This window comes from Pseudogymnoascus verrucosus, assembly GCF_001662655.1.
Source record: "Pseudogymnoascus verrucosus strain UAMH 10579 unplaced genomic scaffold scaffold_25, whole genome shotgun sequence".
Taxonomy (NCBI): Eukaryota; Fungi; Ascomycota; class Leotiomycetes; order Thelebolales; family Thelebolaceae; genus Pseudogymnoascus; species Pseudogymnoascus verrucosus.
In genome coordinates this window covers 306886-325612 of record NW_017263676.1, presented here as the reverse complement: position 1 = coordinate 325612, position 18727 = coordinate 306886, and the positions used below count along the sequence as shown (strand labels likewise).

Genomic DNA, 18727 nt, shown 5'->3' with positions numbered 1-18727 from the left:
GCTAGAAAATGGCCACGGGCGAGTAAAATCACTCGTGTAAATGAAGGCATTGTTGCCAGGGAGCTATCATCACAAGGAACTGTGCACGAATCAAAATCACTCATCCCAGGTAGTACACGATCGGATTTGGATACTGATTCGTATGGGTGAACAAAGTAGACTCTATTATTTCCACCGTAGTAGAAGCGCGATTATTCAAGTTACAACACACCAACTATCGCTGAACAAAAACAGATAGACAACACCCCCAGCATAGTAAGTAGAACGCCTAGAACTCCCACCACGACCGACTCTCAAGCCTTCGCAATCTCCAAACCCTTCCAATTCGGCTCCGCCTTCTCCAAAAAGAACGTCCTCGACTTGATCAACCAAACAAGCCACCCCGGAACACGCCATCCCATAATCTGTCCCACTCCCGAGCTAGGTCCAGTCGGGACAATCTGAGTGCCCTTCATGCCCTTGAAAATCTTCTGCTTGAAAAGCTCCCCCTTCCCAGCTTCAGTAGCGATATCAACGCCGATACTGGTTGCCACGGGTATAATAGATGCCATTGCGTCGATAAGCGATCCGTTGCTGTAGTCGGCCACGTCTCCGAGAGCGTATACGCCTGCTCTGGGGGTGCGGAGGGTCTTGCCGCCGTCGGTAATCACGTAGCCCTTGGCGTCCACCCACGCCGGCGGAAGGAAAGAGGTGTTTGGCTTGCCGCCGGTGGCATCGATGTACACGTCGACTGTTTGAGTGGTTCCGTCACTGAAAACCACAGTTGTGGCGCCAGCTGCGGTCTCTGCGGCGGACCTGACTCGGGTCTTGTGAACAGTCTTGACGCCAAGAGCGCCCAGCCTTGCCTCCGCGGAGGAACTGTTTCCAGGAACAAGACGGGGGAGAAGTTTGTCGTTACCAGATAAGATGGTGATTTCGGCTTTGGGGAAATGGGTAGCGATTTCACCAGCTGTCTCGACACCGACGGCCCCGCCACCGGCAATCAAGACTCGCTTTGCGGTTGGAAGCGCTGCCTGAACTGAGGCATACAGGGCTTTGGTGGCGTCCTCGTGGTCGTTTATCTGCCAGAGCTTTGAGTTCGAGGTTGTGCCTGTGGCAACAACGAGACTCTGATACTCGATCTCCTGTGTTGCCCCGTCTTGCAACACAACACTGACGACCTTCCTCTGGTGGTCCACAGCAGTCGCCTTCCCCTGGACGGTGGCATACTGGTCTGCCTTGTACTCCTTCAATGCTCCTGCAATTGGAAAGAAAAGCTTGCTTGGGTCGATCAACTCTTTTCCAATCAAGTAGCGCGGGCCGGGAATGTTATAGAAGTACTCGGTGTGCGGGGCAACGATTGTGACGTGATACTTGACATTTGGTGTTTGCTTGGAGAGGGTGGGGATGATGTCCCGGAGGAGAGAATGAGCAGTTCCTAGGCCTGAAAAATGAGACCCTAAGATGACGATCTCGTGAACTTTGGATTTGGTGGCCATCGTGGATGTTAGGATGGAGGGTGGCGAATATGCAAGATTGATGGATGGATGATATTGGAGTGGGTGATGATTGGCCTGTGAGAATCTCTTGATGAGGGTAGAGTGAAATAGAGAGACAACTGGGAGAATTCCAATGTTATATAGAAATTATCCTGAGAGCCAATTCATAAAGGGGATTGATATTTGTAAGAAAAGCACTTCATATGATATTTGTAAGTAGGTTGGAGAATGGCATATTTCGCCATTAGCCTTGCCGTTTCCACACCACACTAGCCGAGGTTGGAAATTGGTCGACTCTGAGACACTCTTCCTACCACCATTGTGCCGCTTCTTTGATTGTGAAATTGGAAGATTAGAAACTCAAACCCTATTTTACCCCACCAAGCGCTGCACAAAGCTACACAAAGCTGCACAAAGCTGCACAAAGCTTCACAGCGGCTTAAAAAGCATTAGAGTATGCTTACTACGACCCGTAATTGTGATTTTGGAGAGCGGCCGACGAAATTATGTCATCCGCCCCAACCCGCTCGTGCGTCCGCTCCTGCATGCGCCCCTAGGCGGCCGCCACTAAAAATTCTCTTAGCCTCGACCCACTTATCGGAGCACAATAACTATTTTCCGGAAAACTGACTAAGGGCTGACTAAGACAAATTCGGTGAAATACGCTAACTTGTTGTAGTTAAAACTGCCGCTCATGAGATTTGCGCAACAACACTTTTTCCGGGCCGATGGTGGAACAGGACAATTAGTTTAGACTAACCTATTGTGGTCAAATGTGCCGCTCAGTCGCAGCCTTCCCCGTCCCGCCGATCATTGATGGGCCCTTCCTAGATCCTTTGATGGGTCAAGACTGGATCTTTTGTACACATAGCGCACCGTTTACATCGAATTAGGAAATGACTATCGTCTCACCACTCTATCCCTAAATCCTACTAGATCGATGGCCAATGACTCTGAGGCTCGGGGGCTCTGCCAATGCTGCGCCACCAGATTGTTACTGCCTGATGATTGAAGGTATGGGCCAAACTGTATAGGAGAAAGACAGAGTGGGAGAGCCACGTTGTATGCCTTTGTATTAACCGCACAGAACACTAACCCTTTCTGTCCCCATGTGCCGCCGTCATCTGGATTATGCCTCAGCCTCCTACAAATATCGACGTGCAGTGACGAGTTAGATATCATCAGGTCGGCCAATCCGACAGGGCTGGGTGCAATGGCACATTAGAGTTAATAGTATATATATACTGTCAACAGCGCCCAGATCTATGAATGCAGAACAATACTCAGTCTTCAGATCATTCTCTTACCACTCCTTTTCTTCTGTCAATTACCAAGAGCAACAACACCGTGTAAGCACGACACTCAACGATGTCGTCCAGCACAGAAATCGCAACGTATTACGCATACGATCCTAGCCATGTTCTACCAGCTGTATTTGCTGCCTTGATTGGCATATCTTTGATCATGCATACATGGCAAAACTTGTTAGTCGCCCTGTTGCTCCATTTTATCAAAATCACAGTAGCTAACATTTCCACCTTTGCAGCCACTACCATTTCTGGAGGGTCACGTTTTTCATGTTCTATGGCGGCACTGTCTTTACCGCGGGATGGATAATGCGGATTACCTCATCCTACGATCCAGGAAACATAAAACTCTATATCGCCCAGACTTGCCTTGTCCTCGCCGGTCCCCCGATATACTCCGCGGCTGAATACAACATCCTTGGTCGACTCATGCACTACACGCCAATGCATTCACCTATCAACCCGAGCCGTGTTCTTTACTTTTTCATCTACGTGGGTGCCGCAGTTGAAAGTCTGACAGCTGTAGGTGCGGTGCGACTGTCGGCGGCGAACGGCGATATGGATCTGCTGAAAAACGGAGAGACCTTTATCTCCATCGCTCTCGTGCTCCAGGGCGTAGTGGAGCTACTGTTCATGAGTTTTGTTGCTCTAGTACACATCCGCTGCGCACGCGCCAAAATGCTCACGCCTAAGGTGCGCACTATCTGCATCATGCTTTACGGCACCTCGACATTAGTCTTGATTCGCTGCATCTTCCGTGCTATTGAAAGCTTCAGCAATCTCAGCGTCATATCTTCAGGGACTTGTGATGGAACCTGCCAAGCTGTCCTGAGACACGAATGGTACATCTACGTATTCGAAGCGGCTCCTATGGTCCTATATACTTACTGGCTCAACATTGTGCATCCTGGAAGATTCTTGCCTCGCAATACGAAGGTCTACCTTGACTACAACGGGGTCGAGCGTGTTGGCCCTGGGTGGAAGGATCACCGAACTACGTGGATGACTTTCGTTGATCCGTTTGATATCAGGGGAAGGATGAGTGGAAATGTGGACCACGAGCAATACTGGCTGCGACCAGAGGAATATCCTCCCGCGGCAGATGCTGCCACAAAGCCGGAAAGCCAGACCGAGTTTGTTAGAGCCGTTTGAAACCCGTGTAGATTTAGATTTTTCATTTGTTTTATTCGTTCGCATATTAGCCATGCTTATACTTAGAATACCAGGAGTTATTTGTCTGCAAAATAAATACCTGAATAATGCTTCTTCTGATATCAAATTTGGACCCCGAGCAATGTCCGATGACGTAAGATTTTACCCCACCACCCCTGGGGCTGGGTGGCAGCTAAGCCACACTAAGCTGATGGTGCCTAAGTCCAGCTCAGCCCTGTGGCAATTACCGTAGCCAGAACTTCCATCAATGTTCCATTTAAACTTCTTTCAACGTCTCTTCTAATACACTTTTTGATGCTATATATCTTAAGCAATTAATTTTTGATTAATAATCTCACGTGGTATCCAACCCCTGTGGGATTCCCCGCTATTCCTCAGCGGGCTGCTGCTGTTGTCCGAATCTAGAATTGGGGTGCTCTTCATACGGCGTGCTCAAGGAGCTGCCCACGGGCACATACCACTGCATCCCCCACATTGAGAGCTTGACGACGTAGTATTTTCATGACGGTGAACGTCTTTCTTCAATTATGCCAGGAGTGCCGTCAGGACGTGGTTGCGATGGCTGTCGCATACAGAAGAAAAAGGTAGGCCTTGCATCCATATCGCATAAAGACATCTTCTGAAGCTGGCCATAGTGTGACCAGGCGAAACCGTCGTGCTCACGATGCACCCGTCTAAAAATGGCCTGTGTTGGCGCGGGACAGCAAAGGTTCAAATTTAAGGAGGAGCATGGGACACGGAACAGCATTGCAATTCCACACCGCAATAAGGGCTTTATGAGCTTTAACATCATGGATGTTCTAAAGACAGTGCCGCATACTCCAAGCAGTGCATTGACCCTAGCGACGAGTGAATTTGTTGGTACGATGACGACGTCCACTGCTGTGAGGTTCAACCTTGTTTATTGGTATGGAGAATTTCTACAAGATATTCCCGCGCGTCTTGGGAGAAACGAAGCATTGGATTCAGCTGTCAAGGCATTGACAGCAGCACATTCGAGTTACTGTTTGTATAAACGAGCTACCCCCGAAGCCTTGGTGAAATACTCGGCAGCACTTCGCACTCTCCGATTTTATTTGGACGACCCTGTCAAGGCCTGCTCATCAGAGACACTGTGTGCAGTGATGCTGCTACTTATATGCCAGGTGAGCTACATAGACTTCAGTCTAAACAACTCTCTATTAACATTTTCAGGGTTTCCATGGCCTGAATGATATGGGCTGGACTGGCCACTGCGAGGGCGCGGCACAAATACTGAAGGCACGAAGATATTATGACCCAAATGATGAATTTGAATCCAAACTGCATCTCTCTCTACGGGCGCCCGTGGTAAGATACCCAGTATGAAATGCTCTGGACATTAGCTAAGTTAGATGACAAGATTTTCGAAGGACTTTTCAATCCTAAAATTAAGTTTACTCCTTTGGAATGGAAGACTCTCGTCGACAACCATATCGATGAAGGCACGTTTCCAGGCAAGATGATGCGTTACGTCTCGCAAGTCACGGCTATGATTCGGCACGGCAACTTCTTCGAAGGGGAAATCAGTGACATGAAGGCTGTTGATGAATTAAGGACTAACTACCAGACATTGAAGGCCGGGATAACGTCTTACGAGCAGTACATGCACTCTATGATACCCACCGGCGAAGATATTAAACGGATAGCTTCCGATGCCCAGACTTATTATCTCGTCCAGCGATTTTACAATTTTGCCCTTACCGTTGGTATCATCCTCGGCTGTGTCCTCAGCGCTCTCGACACTGAAGACATGGAGCTCATATCTGATTTGAATTCATTTTCAAGCGGAATTATGGCTCTCGCAGAGGACGGGAAGAGATTCAGACCTCTTGGCGCTAGTTACATGATGCTGTGTTTCCAGGCTGCTTGGATCGGAACCAATGACCCGTCAGTAAAGGCTGAGGCGGAGAAGGAAATGATCGAATACGTGGAAGAATTTGGAGGGGGATATACTAAAGAGCGGTTGATGTCGGAGCTTGAGCGGATGTCGCGACATGTGCGTCTTATTGACCCATATGCGAGGTAGAGAAAGGTCGAGAGACTGGGGCACCGATGAAGCTAACTATCACCCAACGAGATTTGGACGTGGCCTGGTTGAAAAGCTGGATTACCCACAAAGATGCATCAAAGAGCTGCATATTCTTGCGCGGACGAGTGCAGTTATTTCACAAGAGAGTGTGCCATCATCCACATGTGGCATTTATCGTGTAAGGGAGCCTTTGTTGCTGCAGGGGTGGTTCTCACATTTGGGATATGTGATAACTGCAATGCAGTACAGCGCCTAGGAAGACTTCCGATTGGAAGGACGGGGCCTGCTGGGCTGTTTAATGCATTTGCAGAAACCCGATGGGCTGGAAAGAGTGTGAAGATTCTACGAATTGAGGATTGGGATTATTTAGAAACGGCATGAGGGCGCAATGGCGATAGATTGTTTTGGTTTGCAGGCAAATAAATACCCAGCTCTCAGGTTATAAGAATTCTATAATTATTTTAAAAATGATAGTTCCCAGCATATTGAATCCCCATCCTTTTCTCCGCCATACTTTGCACCTTCCCAGCACTATCGGACAGCCGACCGGCAATGCCACCGCCACAACACTAACCTTCGGGATCTACAAGGGATCGCCCACGGACCAAGGAACCAACCACCCGGAATGAAGCTGCACGACAAACGCGCTCTTTGTGACAGAACACGCACGCTCCTGCCATTATGAAAGAACGCCCCATTAGCGCATTAGAGAGACAGGACTTGTAGCTGAACCTGCGTTTGGAGGTATTCCCGTGCACGATCTTTGAGGAACCTCATCGCAGATCTGCCTGGTAGGAGGGGAGTGGCTTTGTACATACTAATAAATGAACGCCTATATTTCATGTTACAACTTACAAGGTATATAATTATATACCTTGTAAGTTGTAACATGAAATATAAACTTCGTTACCCACAGAATCATCTGCGTCGTGCCGCGGTGCAAACGGGTGTTGTGAGTTTAAGACCCAGAGCCTTTCCTGGACATTTGTAAACCTCTTGATAGTTCTGTGCTAAAAAGGCTGGAGCCCTCATAAGATCCACGTTCATCGAGGTTGATAGATCCTCAAGATCTAAGCTCATCAAGGCGCGCTGCCTCCCTCATTTCAGCCCACATCGTCGATATGGTGTACATCATGAGGATCTTTGTCGACGGTGCATGTCGCAATAATGGGTATTCAGGCGCAGAGGGCTCTGCGGCAGCAGTGTTCAAGAGGGGCAAAAACCAGATACTCCAGAGTCACAAGTATCGCCTACCTGACGACCCAGCCCCAACAAACCAACGAGCTGAGATTACAGCCATCATCATCGCTCTGAAGCAGGCCCTGCACAAACATGAAGACCTGGACACATTTCCCAGGCTGGACGTCAAGATCTTCTCCGATTCCGATTACGCAGTTAGGTGCATGAATGAGTTCGTGTTCAAATGGCTTGAGAATGGCTGGACCACTGCGGCGGGCAGGCCAGTTAAGAACCAGGATCTCATCAAAGATGCTGTTCGCTATCATGACGAACTCAAAAGGCTGGGGAAAGTTAGGATTCGCTGGATCCCGAGGGAGCAGAACCAGGATGCTGATCAGCTTTGCAATGAGGTTTTAGATGGCTATGATTATTATGATGAATATTACTAAGCATCTGGGACGTTGAAACTTTGGCCAGGGCGTCGGATGGGGCGTCGGAGGTGTTTGCCTATGGGCTGTATTATTGCGGATCGGATAGGGGTATGCGATTCCCAACGAGAGCTGAGCTGGGCACTATTTCTTCTGCTGCTCCTCATAACAGGCATTGGTTGAGCCGGGCGAGGGATTACCAAAGAACCCATGTCTGAACGCAAGGGACTATGGTTGTGCTTCTTTTTAGACAATATCAATATCAATCATATCAACCAAGCGCAAATATCTGTGACAAAACGTATATAAACAAATATGCTATGGGTATTAAGACCGCGTTGGAGCGCTATAAGTATTAGATGGCACGCTTGGAAACGCCTCAGCATCGAACCCTCCCAAAAGGTCAAAATCAACAAACATATACTCATCCATACTGGTCCCATAACCATTCATCACATTGTGCTGGCCACCCTGCTGCATGGCTTCCCCTGCACTGTGCATCCGGCCAGAGGGATTTGGATGGACTATGTTCGATGTTGTTTCCGAGGCGCGTGAAACTAACTCGGCGGAAGGTGGAGGAACTTGTTCATGCATGCTCCTTGAGTACGAAGGCCCTCCGGCCGCGATCGGGTGCATTGGGTCGCTCCATCGCTGCGTGGTATCTGGAAACACGGGCGGTACCACTGTCGGTAAAGATTCAAAACTACCCGACTGATGATGAGAACTCCGTGATGAATTCACGGTTGTGCGTTCCCAACAAGTAGACTGAGCAACACTACTGTCGTCAGCAATAGACGCATTATCCGATGAAGGTTGCGTCGTAGTTGAAGGTGCTGTAGAGTTATTCGCTGTTGCTGTGGCCGACCTATACATCGTAAATACTTCTCTAATGGCGTTTCCTATCAAATTCTCAAATTGGAAGTAAGGGGTTGACGGGTCGAAGAGAGCTCGTGCCGCATCGGGGATATCCATATTATTGACTTGCTCGCTCAGCGAATTGAGCACTATTCGTGGGACTTCTTGCTGCAAGAGTGTTTCCAAATCTGCCTCGTTGGCAGATGCAAGGTCGTAAGGCACAAAATCTGTTTGCTTATTAGCTCTGAAGTGACCATCTCAGTTTCACTATTCATAGGCGTGATATCCCCAAAGCATGACTTACATGGAGATGGCACGGTGGTTAGTGTACTACCAAAGAGTTCGCGATATATCCTCTCCCAACGTTCTCCGTCTGTTTCGTCTTTGCGCTTTGTTATCTTTTTGTCCATTTCGGGAGTCCAACCCTCAACAGAAACTGGTTGTCTCCTTTGACAGGAAATATCAGCTTGCCCATGGTTTACTAGGCTGTTCTGATCGGAAAAGGACAGCCAGCATCGAGTGCAATGGAGAGGAGGCGGATGAACCCTGCGGAGATGTTCCCTGCCATAAATTAGGACATGCCGAAAATGGCCATTCGTTAACTTACTTCAAGCGGAAAATAGCATCGAAAGGAGTAGTAGAGCATGTTCGGAATCGGAGGATGCCATGGTTATACTTCCACGGTTTGTGCTTGTGGAAAGGGCAAGCAAGATTTAAGCCTTCTTTCTGAGGTAAAATACGGCTGGAGCGTTTTGAAGGGTTTCCGTTATTGCTAGCTTCATCGTCGTCATCTCTCTTCTTCCGTTTTGGTGCTAGCAATGATGCGGTGTTTGATGGGCATTCCGATGGTGTCCGAGAATCTGGAGCTGTCCGTGTTGACCCTTGGGTTCCCTGCGACGAAGACGCAGCTCCCTTGTAGGTTGCATGCTTTGACCATAAGACGACCCAATTGGGAGCAGATAACCCATTGTAAAAATCCCAAAATTGCCTTGTTGAGTTGTCGAATAGTGCCTGCTTAACTGGATCCAAAGCCTTATAGCTAGTATCTATGTCATCGGAGTCACTGCACTGTGTCTCATCCTCTTCACATAATTCTGCGCTTTCCCCGCTGGTGCTTGAACGGCTTTTGCTAGAGTTTGTATGAGAGAGCTCTGCGCCGACGCCGTCGCCTGCTCGTAGGGAGGATATGACTGGGGAGCGCGGATCTCTGCGAAAAGAGCTGCCGTCTTCGGGAAGTGAGATTCTATGACCCTCGAGAGAATGATAATTTGGGGGACTGTCCAAATCTTCCATTGATAGATCCTTAGGGAATCGTGAAGTATGCGCTCCATCCAACGAAGGTCCGCTTTCTGATTCATGATCTAATTGATCAGTGGAAAACTTATAATATACAAGATCATCTCGATTTTGTATATATTTCAGGGGATGAAATATCTCTTAGAGACTAGCTTACAGGGCGAGACTTTGCCATCATCATCTGGAAATAACAGCTGGTATATATCCTGCCATTGTTCTTCCACTGTCCCTTGAAACCTCCGCATCCTAATCAATGCCACGAATCTTGACGATGTTATAGCCCGAGGGTAGATACCATTTCCACAGGCCATTGGTTCTTTTTGATGGGATTGCAAATCATGTTCAGAATCAAACGTTTGGCTGCACCCTCGGCAAACAAACAGCTCATCAGAGTGCATACAACGAATGTGTTCCCTAATTCCATGTAAGTAAGTCTTTAATGAAGCGCAAACAGTGTTATTTTATCATTACAATATATTGGTAATACCTGTAAAAGACGACCCACCACAGTGCTCGAACAGCACATTGAACGAATTAGGATCATGTTTGTGAAACGGGCAAGCAAATCTGGCCTCGGCGTTCTCCCCATGCCTATGGGATGATGGCCGTGCAATGTAGGGTTTATCTGTTGCCACATCCCTTCTCCTGCCTACGGGGAACAGGATGTCACCAACTATAGGCGTCGATACCCTCGCCTTGCCCTGGCTGGGCGAGGGTGGTTCAAGGGTCAACGACGACAAATCAACGTGATCCATATGGGTTCGAGCAACGACCAGACCGACGATCGCGATCGTGTGATATCAAAATGTGTACGATGTTGTCTTCAGATTTAATAGTAAGAAGGAGAGAAATATTGAAGGGATTGGGGCAGTTGTTGATCAACGCTTTATGTCCCTCGTGAAGGATCGCAGTACCGCCAATCATAGGTATAACAGCATCCTAGCCTCATCCTGCGAGACGCGAGACGTGACACGCAGATGCGTGCATGAGTGGAAGCAGCACATTTCTAACGGGCACTCGCCTACGTTATTGAAAATGCTCGCTGGGTTCAAGAATAATTTTGTTAATATGCACCACGCAACAGGAGCACCCCACACAACAGCCACAGTCCACACAGCAGAGAACCCCACGCAATATCGAGGGAGATGCACGAACAAGATTGAGTATGAGGTAGGTGGGAAAAGGACATAGAGCGTCAAGAACATACAATAAATAGAGAAGAAATTCCACGGCTGCATTTTTAAAGTAACGTGTTTTATAAAGCACCTTAACTTACCCAACTTACACACTCGAATCTCGCTGCCGTTGTTGACGACGGAGAAAGAGGTCAGAGATGGGTTGATGTACTCTACTCTACCATGTAACAAATCACCTGACATGGGACAGCACGCAACAATGCCTTCAATACTGACTGCCCGTGAATGGAGGGACACCTTTAGTGGCCCATTCATTGGCACCAAAGGCGGTTCAAGGTAAACTTGCCCCTGCACCCCCAACAATACAGAGCAGTAACGAGCGGGAAGGACTCAATGCCCGCCTGCGCAGAAGGAAGATTCCGATATCCTGGCAACCTGCCAAACACCAGACGTCTTGACGACGTACTGGCAAGCCCGGTACGTGGCACTGGTCCCAGAGACGGACCTGCTTGTGCATGTGATCGAACGCACGAAGAAGCCACAAAGAAGCCACAAAACGACTCCAATACAATGCACATGAGAGATGCAATTCTCGATATCCCCATATGCGGCTCCAGTCAGTCCCTGGCACATCTGATGTGTCGCCCCACCCCAGGATCGACAGGATCTCGATATCGGGGGCCTCGGCCTTACGTTTCCCGAATAGGCTTGGGCTGGTACTGACTCTGTCTCGGGGACGAGAAGTAGGGGCCGGTGCGAGTGGCTTGCGCGGATGGCGTATTTGGCGGGGGGGGAGTTATCCTTTTTGTGTATATACCATAATAGATATGGGATGGGGGAATGCATCACATATTGGCTTGTCTCGCAGAGAATTCTTTGTGAAGTGAAACCTGGGATGCGGCCGCAGTCGCCCCGTAGCGTATGATGTCCACTGTAACGCTTGATCTGTATATTATATTAGGTGCTGCGATGGACATGGATGGGAGGGCCCACTGTTCTTTGTAGTTACTTGTCATTGACACTGACAAGTGACTACACAGACTCAGGATAGTATAGTACAGCGCCGGGTAGGCGTGCTCCGGAATCGCGGAGAAGCCAGAGCGATCGCTGGGGGAGGAACCATGCAAGGAGAAGGGCGACAAGACGGAGATTAAGCTCGATCCTAGCATACCGGCCGACAGGAGGTGGTGTGTAGAGGTGTGCGGACCATACTTTGTACGTCGTTCGTCGTACTCCATAACGTCCATACGGCCCGGAGCTTATAGATTCGGCCAGATCCCTTGTTGGTGGCAGTTTGTCCCTTGATCCCCATTTGTCCCCCGTTGTCCCTTGGTATCCTTTCTGACGTCCCCTGTGATTGGCATGTGATGTAACCCTAATCAACGGATCAGGCTGATTTGTCGAAAAGTTTCGAGTGCCGGGTTACTGATCCATCAACGGCCCTAAGCCCAAGTCAGTTTTAGAGCGCTGCCAGGAGAACTCTGGGCCATAGTTACTGTTTTCTACGTCAGCAATGAGCAGAGTACTTGCCCGAGGAATACCCACGATACCTCACATTTCTGCTTGGAACCTGCATAATACCATGGGCCAGAGAGGGCAAGAGAGGGCCACAGAAAGCCACAGAGAGCCACGGACGACCAGAGAGGGCAGGAGGTTTTCTCCGCTCGCCCCCACAGGCCATGCACGACACGACGCACCGCGGAACACAGTTGCTTGCTTGACATGTATGCTTGCCCATGTATGAAGCAAGTATGCCTGGGTAACTCGTCGCACATACGTACGTGATGCGTACGAGTACGAGGGGACCAGTGGTCGTTGGTCGTTGGTCCTGGTTCTTGAACCGCAGTGGAGCCAGCCGGACATCGCTGTACTGCTACTGTACTGTAACAGTGGTAGCTGGAGCCGGAGATATTATGCGCCTATCATGGACGTTTGCTTGAAGTGCCCAACGTGGATGCCGGTGGGCTACTAGATGGGCTACCAGTCATATCGACAGATGGGAGGAATATACCCAACGGCGGTGATCATAAAACGGGGAACTTGGGCATGTGGGTTTTGTGGATTTGCGGGTTTGTTTGTTCGTGGCTTGCTAGGTTTATAGTTCCGTAGCTTGTGCGTGCGCAGGTGGGTGCGTTGAGTTGCGTCCACATCTTCCTACATCTGCCCATCTCCACTACCAAAAGTAACTTATAATCCTCTAGTTGCAGTGAGTCTCAGCGCACCATGATCCAATTCCATCCACCCAAATTAATTTCCCCCTTCCCCTCCTCCTCCTTCCCTCCCCTCCACTGCTTGTGCACTCTCTCCCCTCCTTCCTCCTCCCCCTCCCCTCCTTCCATAAAAATCCCACCGCTGACGGCATGACCCCCTAGCCCGCAATCTGATCGTCGCCCTACTACGACGTTACCGTTGCTACTTCTGATTGCTAAACTTTGGTTTTGGTGCTGTTTGCTTGTTGCACGGGAGTACTCAACTACCCTTGGGCCGCCTTGAAATACATTTCCCACACATTCTACCTTCTACCTATTCTTCTCTGCATCTCGACGACCTCTGTTTGCTCCCAATTTCCCACACCCGATCCCTTGGGAACGACTGTATTGTACTATTCATCTCTTCTGCTGTTTGGCCGCAAAGCTAACGCAGTCAGCTCAATCCTGTATTCCAATCAATCGCGCTAGCACCCTCAACCAAGCTCTCCCGAGTCAATCGCGGCGCGGCGCCCGCCCGTTATCTCCATCGAAATCTACCTCTCCGGTTTCTTGACCCCCGTCGCAACCCGCCTGTGTTCGAAAAACTTCTGTCGCGTCGAAATAACTAACCGTCCTCTACGAGCAATTATCATTACAATTACAAATATACTTTGCTCCGTTACCCCGCACAATCAGTTGTTGGAAGCCCTGGTACGGCCGCGTCCTTGTCGAGCGCGCTTCGACTTGCCTTCGGGGAACAAATACCGTGTGGACATCACTACAACCTCGCGGCTGTAACCTCGCGGCTAAGCGCAGACATATCAAATTTCTTCCGGATCAGTCCGCAGCTTCGCCGTAAAGCCTCGAATCAATCTACACTGCACTGCGGCATCGGGCCGTCATTCGAGTCACCGGCCGCCATATCATTGAGAAACCTTGCAGCGCCTCATCTGTGTGCTTTGTTCTTGCAACGCTCGACGCCTTGCCTTACTTTCGTTGCATATCTGACAGTGATCATACATTTACCACCGGTTTAGAAGTCTCGCTGTGCTGTCACTCGTTATAATCACCCCGCATTCATCCAAACTCGATCCCGTCGGCGCTCATCTACGTACACACTGCCATCTGCTTCTTCAATTTCCCACTACATCGAGGCGCATACCACACGAATTTGATACTCTCTCCAACGAACTAGACGTTCATGCGGGACTATACAGTCCTATCTATCCCGTTTGAAGTGGCCGAGAAGTCAATGATCAGAGCTATCAACTGCAACTTCTAGAGTACGATATCCGCGGATACTAGAGGAGCTTGGATTAACGCTCGAACGCGCGCCAAGCCAGACCTACCGGTCCCCCAAGTCCAGTTCGGCCAGTCCACACGTAGGACGACCTATACCATCTTCCTGGATGCAGAGCGTGGAGATGACCGGGGCGAAGCCGGGGCGACATCAACGACGACCAGCGCCCGGAGCCGACCATGTGAAGCATAGGAGGACGAGATCAGGATGCTTTACCTGTAGGAATAGACGTGTAAAAGTATGAACTCATCCCATTCTCTGGGTCTGATGCTGACCATATGTAGTGCGACGAAGGCCGCCCCACATGCGAGAGTAAGTTGATAGGGACTCACCACTTAGGAATTGGAAGCTGAACTGTCCAGGATGTAAGAAAGGCTCGAGAGAATGTTCGTATCCGGAAACAACACCATCAAAGTCTGGCGGCGCCGGCAGCTCAAAGTCTGGCCACTCAAGTCTAACCCCGCCATCTGACGAATATGATGACGAGGTTGATGTAGACCGCCTCGAGTCCATCCCGGACGAAGACGAGGACCCATTTGATACAAATCAAGGCATGAACTCACTCGCTAATTCAACCCATACATTACAACAACAAAATCAAAGCCGTTTAAGCTCAGAGACGCCATCTCTGGTCCAAGATAAAGGCAGTTCGCCCTCCCCGTCCACTGAAGGATCCATAGGATATAATGCTCACCTACATAAAGCTGATCAGAGGCTGGCAAAGCCTTCTCGTCTCCCCCCAGTCACTGATGGAGGCAAGCCTGACTGGTCGGGACTGCCCCGCGATCTACAGTTCTATCTCGAATATTTCGTCGCGAATGTCACGCATCACCACTATTATTTCAAGAAGGATGCAGGGAATTTCTTTCACACGACATTTTTAGAAGCAGCACTACAGAATAAGTCGCTGTTGTATGCTGTTGTTGGATTTTCCGCGTTTCAGCGCACGCTCCACAATCCAGAAGGAAAGATACAGGACTTCCTACAATATTACAACAAATCTGTTCAGCTTCTATTGAAGTCACTGAGGAGAGGCGAAGGGAGAAATGTTGATACGATGTATTCCATTTTGCAACTCGCCACCATAGAAGTAATGATTACTGTCACTCTGTCCCTGAGAAGAAAACAAGGCTAACTGATGAGTAGGAATATCTAGGAGACTGGGTTAATCTTCTGAGCCACCAAAAAGCAGCATATTCTATTTTGACCAGCCTCTTGACGCCTCAAACCGCCATGGAGACGGACCTCAACCGGGTGCTGCTGGGCTGGTATGCCCGATTCGACATTTTCGCGGGCCTTATAGGCGGCTTCAAAACCGTGCTTTCCCAAGAATGGTTTGATGTCAAGCTGCAATTCTACACCCACAAAGTGCAGACTGAGCCAGACAATATTCTATGGAAAATCGATGAGACGTCTTCAAAAATCAACATCATAGCTATGGAGATGTCGGTCCTGTTTGCGAAAATAAGCAAAGGCGAGATCAGCATTGAGCAATTCAATTTTGAGAACGAGGCGATCGCAAAAAAGATCCGGGAGTTCATACCCAGCATGGATCCGGCGCTTCACGATTCGAGATACAAAGTCACAGATTTCACTGGTGCACGACCCCTGGACCCAGAAGATATTGTGAACCCCTACGAACCAGGACTTATCCAGGAGGGCGTCCTCTGGCCCATCAACATTTGCAAGCTCGATATATATGCGCTGGACCTGATGCGACTGGTACAAACCGCCCAAATTCTCCAAATCCAGACGAAGGACGAGGAGGTAGCTATTCCCGCATTCCAAATCTGCCAGATGTTCGAAGCCGTAGAATACTGGCCACGAAGCCCCAAGGGTGCCATCCTGTCGTGCCTGGCTAGTCTAGGGATCGCAGCCATCGCACTTCCCCGCGACCAACGCCACATGAACTGGCTGCGGAGGAAATTCACGGTGGTGGAATCGAATGGGTAGGACAACCCTGCACTCATGAGAAAATGGACACTGACTTCTGATAGATACATCTATCCCGTTACCTTCCGCGAGCGCATTTCTGAGCTATTCCAGGACCCGACATGCATGGAATGGTGGCTCCCGAATGGCGAGAACTACCCACCTACTATCCGCTCGATCCGTAGCTTCGTCGAGGAGCGCACGTCAACGCCGCGGGACGAGGTGACGGAAGATCTGCGTGATATGAAGGTCCTTTTTGGCTCTCTCAACCTCGAAGATGACAAGTCGAATAAATCAACGCCTTCGGACTTGACTCTGGTAGACAGCAACAACAGTCCAGAGTGGATACAGCCTAATTATATCAGTGCGTATACAACAGGGACAGAGCATCACAACGCACCGTCCCATTCTCACCAGCAATGGTTTGGCCCCGAAGGATTCCTGATGCAAGATCCCAACGAATACAGGCCATCATAAGCCTCTGGGGCAATCTGGACAGCAGGTGGGATACATCAGAGTGCTGATCCTGGAAGATTTTTATTCCGCAGTGTGCCAGATTTAGCATTCAGCCCTTATCTCAAGGGAGAGAGCCACATGGGTATATGTTCCAATTGGAAGCGGTTGCAGTTTCGGTTACGATGGACGTGTAGTATTGGCTAAGATGCAGCGGCAACAAGATGCGAAGACTCTTGGAAATAGCGGAGCCAAGACAGACGGTAATATCGACGATAACGACTGATAAAATAGTCTGGACAACCGTGACAACGGACGGTTACAATCGTTGCAGGTTGGCTGTAATAATACTGGGGCGATGAGAAAACTGCCATATAGGCTACGACGGATGGGTAAAATTTAAGGATATATATATATTGGGACCGCAGGGTCATTTTGGGCCCAGGAATACCAGAGAGCGGATTTCCAAAGGACGCGAAAAGGGGTTCGGGGGGGAAAAGTACATGACACTTTCCAAGGGTTGAGGATTTGTGTGCGAAAACTGGAAAGTTGCTTGAGTTTTGGAAAGTATGCGTAACGCTCTTGGCGAGCGTGCATTGGTTATGATTATAAAGAGCGGATGCCACCATAGTTGCTGGCGCCAGAACAGAGCGCTTGAGTCTTAAGTCACCCACTCTCGCCTTACTCCTGAATTTAAGACGAGGGAAGATACTCATTGAACCACTTGACTGCCCCGTCTAACGCACTGTCCCTCGCGAATTTGACAACCGGATCATTGAGATCTCCGCGCACGCTGTTCTTTGTTACTTTCTCACGCGCTGAAGGGGGCGCTGAAGGGGGCATACCTGAAACCATGGAGAGTCCCCGCATATGTGGTACACACCCACGTCACCCCACCTTCCTTCAGCCTATCCTCCGTAGCTCTCCTCTTCCCCTCGGGCAGAATATCATCCTCCTCCGCCGCAAAGATAGCGAGTGGTTTCCACACCTTGACTTTCCCACCCCCTTCTCCCTCCTCCTTACCCCCAGCCGGCCGCCCCAACGCCGACACCTCATCCAGCGTGAAAAAGCTCGGATGATTCACCACGCCCGCCTCGATCTTCCCCTCCGCAAGCAAACGCATAACATACCTCCCACCAAAACAATACCCAATCGCGCCCACCCTCACCACGCCCCCCAGACCTCCCTCAGCATGACCCACAGGGCGCTGCATCCACTCCAACACCTTCTCGAGCATGGGATCCACAGTCCCGGGATGGTGATCTGTTTGCAGCCTTATGAACGCGGCTTCGTCGTCCCAGCCGGGCGGCTTCACCATGGGAAAGGGCTCGTTGCGGAATTGGTCGGGCATGATCACCGGGCAGTTGAGGAGGAGGGAGAGGTGGTCGGCGAGGAGCTGGGAGTTGGGGAGGAGAGTGCCGTAGCCTTCTGTGAGGTAGAGGAGGGCGCGGGGGTGAGGGGTGGCGGTGGGGGTGTTGGGGGGGAGGGTGAGGTAGGTGGATGTGCCGGAGATGGAGAGGATGGTGCCGAGGGGGGTGTGGGGGTGGATGGAGGGGAGGGTGCAGCAGGCCATTTTGGAGAGTGAATATTGAGATGAGATGGAAGTCAAGAAGGGTTCTTGAGATGGTACGGAGACAGAAAATTTAGAGTTGAGAAGGATATATAACTTCTCATATGTGGTATGGCGGGGTAACGAGGAGGGGTCGTAGGCACCAGTTGGTTATCCCTGCCCCTGCACGCCCTTTAATCTAGATCGTTGCTCACGCTTGCGAGTGATTGTCCTATATGAGTCGGATTAGTGACAAGTAGAGACTGATTGAAGGTTGTAAATATAATTATAATGGTTATATTCACATTTTGTGTATTTGTGTAGTTAATAAGTGGTTTAGCTCAAGTACACTGGGGACGTGTATCGATATGAGTGGGACGATGTCTGTGTGACATCACCCCG

The 18727-nt window shown here is 49.7% G+C and overlaps 7 protein-coding genes across 7 annotated transcripts; 4 read left to right on the top strand and 3 right to left on the bottom strand.

The window, feature by feature from the left end:
* Window positions 1-128: 128 nt before the first annotated feature.
* VE01_06928 (uncharacterized protein) lies at window positions 129-1953 on the bottom strand. The gene has a single exon (XM_018276365.2). It carries the CDS (start codon window positions 1476-1478, stop codon window positions 294-296), a length of 1185 nt encoding a protein of 394 aa, XP_018129869.1. The 5' UTR covers window positions 1479-1953; the 3' UTR covers window positions 129-293.
* Window positions 1954-2305: 352 nt separating this feature from the next.
* Window positions 2306-4014, top strand: VE01_06927 (uncharacterized protein). The gene is made up of 2 exons (XM_018276364.2): window positions 2306-2962; window positions 3025-4014. Exons 1-2 carry the CDS (start codon window positions 2847-2849, stop codon window positions 3935-3937), a joined length of 1029 nt encoding a protein of 342 aa, XP_018129865.1. The 5' UTR covers window positions 2306-2846; the 3' UTR covers window positions 3938-4014.
* A 624-nt stretch (window positions 4015-4638) lies between these two features.
* On the top strand, window positions 4639-6005 carry VE01_06926 (uncharacterized protein; the record flags this gene model as incomplete). The annotated part of the gene is made up of 3 exons (XM_018276363.1): window positions 4639-5103; window positions 5153-5287; window positions 5340-6005. The coding sequence occupies 3 exons, from the start codon at window positions 4639-4641 to the stop codon at window positions 6003-6005; spliced, it is 1266 nt and encodes a 421-aa protein (XP_018129864.1).
* A 1136-nt stretch (window positions 6006-7141) lies between these two features.
* On the top strand, window positions 7142-7636 carry VE01_06925 (uncharacterized protein; the record flags this gene model as incomplete). Its single annotated transcript, XM_018276362.1, has 1 exon — window positions 7142-7636. The coding sequence occupies one exon, from the start codon at window positions 7142-7144 to the stop codon at window positions 7634-7636; it is 495 nt and encodes a 164-aa protein (XP_018129863.1).
* Window positions 7637-7936: 300 nt separating this feature from the next.
* On the bottom strand, window positions 7937-10733 carry VE01_06924 (uncharacterized protein). The gene is made up of 5 exons (XM_059463840.1): window positions 10238-10733; window positions 9924-10180; window positions 9078-9831; window positions 8775-9031; window positions 7937-8697 (listed from the first exon to the last, which is right to left on the bottom strand). Exons 1-5 carry the CDS (start codon window positions 10519-10521, stop codon window positions 7943-7945), a joined length of 2307 nt encoding a protein of 768 aa, XP_059319655.1. The 5' UTR covers window positions 10522-10733; the 3' UTR covers window positions 7937-7942.
* Window positions 10734-13112: 2379 nt separating this feature from the next.
* Window positions 13113-17504, top strand: VE01_06923 (uncharacterized protein). Its single transcript, XM_018276360.2, has 6 exons — window positions 13113-13501; window positions 13550-14629; window positions 14676-14703; window positions 14754-15481; window positions 15538-16340; window positions 16389-17504. Exons 2-6 carry the CDS (start codon window positions 14501-14503, stop codon window positions 16798-16800), a joined length of 2100 nt encoding a protein of 699 aa, XP_018129943.1. The 5' UTR covers window positions 13113-13501; window positions 13550-14500; the 3' UTR covers window positions 16801-17504.
* VE01_06922 (uncharacterized protein) lies at window positions 17470-18636 on the bottom strand (the record flags this gene model as incomplete). Its single annotated transcript, XM_018276359.2, has 2 exons — window positions 17622-18636; window positions 17470-17569 (listed from the first exon to the last, which is right to left on the bottom strand). Exons 1-2 carry the CDS (start codon window positions 18347-18349, stop codon window positions 17470-17472), a joined length of 828 nt encoding a protein of 275 aa, XP_018129868.1. The 5' UTR covers window positions 18350-18636.
* Between the last annotated feature and the right edge of the window lie 91 nt (window positions 18637-18727).